General features: G+C 43.1%; 1 protein-coding gene across 1 annotated transcript in view; it reads left to right on the top strand.

Annotated features, from left to right (window-relative positions):
- myo10l3 (myosin X, like 3) overlaps positions 1–6,635 on the top strand; it is a 60,014-nt gene continuing 53,379 nt past the window's right edge. The window contains exon 1 of the mRNA XM_085434151.1: positions 1–272. Within this exon, the coding sequence (XP_085290277.1) occupies positions 252–272 (21 nt within the window). The 5' untranslated portion in view covers positions 1–251. The remainder of the gene's footprint in view (positions 273–6,635) is intronic.

Genomic DNA, 6,635 nt, shown 5'->3' with positions numbered 1-6,635 from the left:
AGGCAGCTCCACAGCGGCTTGTCGGGACACTTCAGAAAACAAGTCCGAAAGTGTCCGAAAATCAGAGAGCAGAATGACTCGTTTCATGACTGGCACAGAGTTGTGAGCAAGTATCCGGAAAAAAAGAGAAAAGATTTTATTATCTTACCGAAGCGGATGGGAATAATTTGGGAATACAGCCCGCTCTCCTCCTCAGCTGTGGTACCCTGAAGTCAGACTACAAAGAGCCGTGAGGTCGAGCACTGGTTAAGATGAATACTTCCTTTTTAGAGGTGAGTTCGCCTGCTTTCTCTATAGCGGTATGAATACTTTTTAGTAGCTCTTTGCTTTAATTTGGAGCCCTACATGGATTTTTGAGACCTTCACGCTCCTTTGTTTTGTTTCACCACACTGTGTTTTGAGCTTTTTATAAATGCGGGATGGGTTCAGACCACTTCATGATTTTCACACCCCTTAAAAGCAGCCCTTATTATGATGTATTCTGCGGTCTTTGTGATCCTTTATCAGCCGCTCATGTGTCCTATACCTCTACAGGATGGAGCCAGAGTGGCAACCTCACTGTCCACAGAAGCCTCTTAGTCATACAAATGTCTGCCCTGACAAAAACTACTACAGCTTCTCAGGGAAAACTGTGTGTAGCTTTAATTAGAGGCTACACAATGCAACTCTCAATGCAGTGACTGCTGAGCTGGATGTGTCATCTGCCAATCAGTCCAGAGAGCAGCACACTCTGATGTACCGGTAGGTGAAAGCCAGGCTGGCTTTAGGTCTGATTTGTCATGCCCCTCTGACTCAGAGGAGGGCACACACACTCACAGAGAAGACAGATGGAGTACAGGGGAGTGAATCTCCTCCCATCCTCTACTTCTGTACCTCCCTATCAGCCATGCCCCTCAGTGATGCTGTGACTCACAGAAGTTTCAGCATGCAGGAGGTGCTCCATACACTTTTCTTTGCAAAGGCAGGTTTAATGCTGATTGGACAATTATCGATGCATTTCTATTTTTCAGTGACTTCAGTCATACAATAATAAATTCAGCAGCTTCGAGTGTAGCTTTCAATAATTTGCTGCACACACCGACTGTGTAGCGAGCAGATGGAGGAGAGCTGGATTTTGACTCATAATCTGCTTTTATTACAGTGATATGCTGCGAAGAGGAAGGTTATTATTTCAGCTCAGTTTTAATCTGGTTTGTGTCTGTTGACCTTTACCAACAGAGCAAGACATCCTGTAGTATTTGCTCCAAATAGGTGTATGTTTTTTGGGGTAGGTTATATTTCATTCTACTTGATTTGTTAGGTTGTCTTTGGACTTGACTGCATTCATTTGCAGTGTTTTAAAATTTTAAGCTAAAATACATATTGGTTTGACTTCGTTGTACTTACTGCTGCTTTTTTACTGTTAAAATTAAACTGAGTCTCTGTAACAGACCACTAATGGACAACAACAGCATAAAAATATATATTTATCTCTACCTGCTGTTTCACATCTCCGGTCTGTGCTGTGTTAGAGGGAATGACTGACCTGTCCTGGTTTTCAAGTGAATTTCGGTGTCATGGAAAGATGCCAGGGTCTTGAACTCCACAGTGCCACAGCTTGGATTTAATTAAGCAGGAATTCTGGAAGTGAATTAAGATAAGGATTAAACTCAACTCTATAAACAAGTGCACCAGGATAAATCATATGGATGTGTCTTTGCTGTGAATGTCGTGGTTGTATAAAGCTGGAACTGTGTAGATAGGAGCACATCTTTTTTAACCTTTTGCATCACAAAACTCTGTTGCAGATCATGCATTAAAGAAATATGCACGTTTACCAATTTGCCAGTTACTAATCTAGAATCGGCTTTTCCTCATAGGCCACTGTTTGTTAAGGTGGAGACGTTGACAAGGGTTAGAAATCATGGTGGACTGAGAGGAGTGGTCATGGGTGTGCTCATCCTGATGGCCCATCCTGTCCACCATAAAACCTTCAGCACTGTCCTTTACCCCACACCCAATACGTTATTCTAATGGAAGTGACCCAACAAAAACACACAAGTATCGAAGGGTGTTTTTTTTATACTGCAAGGCTGCTGGATTTGGCAGACTTTATATTCACATTTTGTTTTTTCAGACATACGAGAAACTCCCTGCCCGCGTCACACCCAAATTTGGATGAATCAGAGCTTCCATTATGAAATTAATTTCGTTTATTTAGCTTTATCCACAATATCTGCTAATTTTAACCGTTTTTCCAGTGAAAAGTTTTATGCAAGAATCCATTTCATATAGCGTATATGAGAAACATTGTTGTGCCTTTGGGCCTCTTCCTTCCTGGCTATTAATTTGCCAGGTAATATGAGCATTATCTATACCTTTGTGCGACCTCCCTTTGTATGTGTGAGCTCCCACACGCACTTTAGATACTTGATACCTTTGTAGAACATCCTGAATCCCAGCTATTTTCTAAACTTGGTAATCAGTTTCTTTATAGCAGCAGCTGCTACACACTGTAAACCCAAGCAAGGAGGACCTTTCCACACCCATTAACCCCTTCATTGCATTACACACCAAATTCCTTCCTCTTAAAGATACTCTGACAGAGGGAATCCCAAATACCCAGCCTTGACCTCCCAAATTCCTGGTCACGGCTGCATGTCATCCATCCTGTAGAGCTGCGGTTGCAAGGCTTTAGGTTTCACACCGTCACCGCTGACCCCTTCACCCTCAGACACATTCTTCCCATCCTAAAAACGTCCCTCGTAGCTCTACGTGTCGCTTATGTCTGGATCTCTGAAGTCGGGGCCGTGGATCGGTATCCGAGGCTGCATTCTGTGGTGAAATGGGTAACGTGAGAAAGGCAAACCTGCCGTAGTAGTAGGTGGACTATTTTCCCCCCTTTGGCGACAGACACTTTTCTGCCCAGTTGTCACTTCCTCCAGCTGCCACTTTAAAGAGCCGAGAATCATTGCTCCCATGCAGCTGGCTGATGGAGTAAGGAAAGAGCCAGGAAGTACAGTTAGGATGTGAAGAAGGAAGGAAGGAAATGTAATGGGACCAGCATTCCTTTTTTTCTTCTAAGCGGTTGTTTTCATTTGTAATTAAAATTGAAGTGCTTATTGTCTGCATTGTCACATCAAATTAGGGGATTTTCAAACAAGGCTCTTTAGAGTTTCGGAGCTGCAGTGAATTAACGGGGCCGGTTGTTTATGATCACAAAGAGGAAGGTATTATTAAGGCAGCGGTTTGAGTGTGCGACAGCAGAACTCCTGCAGCTTTGGAACAATCTGGAGGTGGTTTAATCCACCACAAGAGCACAGAAGCTAATTACCAGCAGCCATTGTCTGACCATGCACCAGAAAACATGGATAATCCGTTCTTATCATGTTACAGATTTGCAGCGTCAGGATTTCGAGACCACAGCTTATTCAACGATTTCCTGAATTTTCCGTTTTAACGTGAAATAAATTGGAGTCAGCGCTCTGCAATATTCTGACCCGATCCCTTCCTAACTCTTTAGCTTGTGTTTGCATTTCTTGTGAGTCTAGCAGTAACCTGACCCCCGTCTATCAGTGCGCTGACCATCACACAGGGAACTCAGCGCTGTGATAACCTCCTGCTGACGCCATGCTGTTGACTTTAGTTTTATCCGCTATGTCACCGAGCTCTTCAGACAAAGCCGTCTGTGTTTGTGGAAATAAAAGGAAAACATATCTCCATCTTTCCACAGTTTCTTTACCAGTGACAAATAACACTGCACGGAATCGTCTCTTCCTGTCTGTTAGCTCCTGATGATGGACGAACTGTTGCTGCGTGGAGTCTCTCGTGGTCTTGGTTGCCTGTAAACCTGAAAGAAATAGTTACCACTCTCACATCTTTACAATCTATATGAAGCTTCTTCTATGTGATGTTCTGTGCACACGTGTTGGAGGTGCCATCATGGTTCATCAGAACTTGGTTTGGAGGATCTTTTTTGTCCTATAGAGTAGATATTTCCTTAGTGATGTAGGCGATTGGTCCAAACCAATGTGTATGTTGATACAGCCACCATTTGAATGCAGCACAGGGAGCACTGTTAAAATATCCATGCATATAAACAGCAGCGCTTAACACTGTTCAGGCTTTACTGACACTATGCTGCCTACACAGTGAGAAAAAATGAAGTCGAATTACAAAAAAGTAAAGAACAGCAACAGGAGGTGACGGTGCATTATTAGGTACTGGTGATGCAAATGGAAAAACGCTACCAAGGTTGGGTTCCCAGGACATCCCCAGTGGGTAGTCCTACTTCTATAGATGTGATTGGTGACAATCTTATCATCTAACTCTTTGCAAATTAGCAAATCCCCAAATTAAAAACAAACAAAGCTTCACTCAAGCTATTCCTTTAACAGCTGACCTTCAACCCACTTGACTCAAATCCATCCTCCATGATTAGAGACCTCTCACTCAGTTGAGGCACTACACATGAAAAATCACTTGTAATCTTCTCTCCAACGCCCATCCTTCCTGCCGCCCTCCCTGTGTGTGTGCATCAGGGCCGTTCTGGGTGTGCTGTTCTCTGAAATATTAATCACATCAGGGCACTTGGGCAAGTAAGTCGGTGATGACAGAGAACACTCTCAAACTATTATATGCCAAATCTGCTGAAAAGATACAGTCATACTGATCTATGTACTTTCTTTATTCAATGATAAAACATTCTCTGATGGAAGTAAGTGACTGGCTGAAAGGCTGCAGGGTTTAACTTTGGACCTGGACCCCTTTCTTGAATGGCAGAGCCTCTTGGTCTCTCCCTTCTTTCTTGCCTGCTTACTAATAATCCTGTCGAATAAATGCGAAACAATGCCGCCCAAAAAATCTAACACTCATCCATCCATTCTTTTTTTTTTTTCACTTAGCAGGGACCAAGTTGTACTACAAGTTGGACCAGTTAACCCTACACAGGACAGGCCCTGTCTGGCTTCTTACCCAGGGTCATTTTGTCAAGGGGAGACCCTACCACGGGTCGGTCCTGGGATCACTTGGACATAGAAACCCCTCCACTGACCACAAATATAGCTGTATCAGTTGTGTCTTGCATGGGTAAAAAGAAGGTCCTGGTTCTTACTGTTTATTAGTTGCACTGATTTTCTTGGGTAGCCTCCAGAAAGATGTCATATATGTAAATGTCCCAGACTGTTATTTTCACATCTCAGTGGCGTCTTTCTGTCACCAGCGATGTTTCTGAATGATGGGTTGTTGATATTGTAGGCTGACTGGATGTCTGTGCCTGGGCTGCTCATGTTACTGGTGTGGTATCTGCGTTTAGTTTAAAGTGTCAGGCATGCAGTCCCTTCTGTCATTCATATCTCAAAATGATTTTCAGTACATCTCCGTGAGGTAAAGGTGGACGACTCAAATCCAAAGACAAATCAGATTTGTGTGCAGGATTTGAGATTTTTACACAGACAAAATTAAAGATTATTGTCGCTTTCCCTCATGCAAAAAATTTTAAAAAAGTGTTTGTTGTCTTTCACCTTGACTGGCCGACCTGATGGACATAGTGAGATGGTAATGAGTGTCGCTTAAATCCCCTGGGTTCCAAGGTTTCGTCTGGCAGCTTAATAACAGCCAACCTGTGATTTACTGCTCCCAGTCCAGATGTTGACTTTCCTTTTTTAGTCCCCTATGATTACGCTGCACAGAGTCAGCCTATTATGGGATGGAGTATGCGTGTTTCTAAGCTACACCATCCTGTGAGTTTAGGTTAAACACATTGCAACTACCATATGTGAATATAGCCTGAGGTGAAATTTTTTTTTTTTTAAAAACAGTAAAATTTGTTGATTCTCGTGAAGCGATTAATGCTATAGCTGTAATTCCAGGACTAATTACAGGGGTGAGCACCCTGTAGAGTTCGAGTACACATCCCACTCTGCATGAGCCTAGCTTGCCGTGGTGTGAAGAGCCTGACTGGAGAAAACAGCACAGCATGGCACAATCCACAGTCATGACATGTTAGCTTTCCCATCCACTCTAAGTGTGTTTTATTATAAGTGTGTGTGTGTGTGTGGTTAGAGGCCCGGGGCTTTTTGTAGGATGATATGCTGAGAAGCTGAGACTAACATGAGGAGGAATGTCCCGTGTTTTTAGGACTCTCTGTGTGTTTATCTCTGCCACTTGAACGCACTGCTAAACATACTTCATCCCCCTGCTTTGTATAAGAAACACTCGCCACAATCCAAGGAGAGGTTTGAGCAGTTTCACTCATATTTGTTCTGGGATTTCTGATTGGAATCAGTCTGTGTGCTGTTGAAATGCTGCGCGACCAGTGGATCTAATAGTTTTGGCCAAAGTTTCTTCATCCTGACCTCCAGTCCTCCCTCTTTCCTGTTATAAATTATACATCTGACTATAACACACAAAATCCCTGTCTGCTCGTTTGCCCGCAAATTCCTCCAACACCATCAGGAGCTGAGCAACCAAGACTGGCACGCAAGTACATCTTAGCTCCCTGAAGGTTCTTATCTATATTATGATGCCATCATGTTGCTTAGCAACCACTTACCAACAGGTTAAAATGACCCATTTGTAGCGTTTATGCACCTCCTAATAGCATCGTATCATTTCAATGTCATGACAGTAGCATCTAATTTATAGCCACAAAACTT

The sequence above is a fragment of the Copadichromis virginalis genome, linkage group LG16, assembly GCF_057382275.1.
Source record: "Copadichromis virginalis isolate Kocher_CV1m ecotype Utaka linkage group LG16, C_Virginalis_male_GT1.1, whole genome shotgun sequence".
NCBI classification, from domain to species: domain Eukaryota; kingdom Metazoa; phylum Chordata; class Actinopteri; order Cichliformes; family Cichlidae; genus Copadichromis; species Copadichromis virginalis.
Note: the sequence above shows the minus strand (reverse complement) of the source record. Positions and strands in the feature narration are given on the sequence as shown.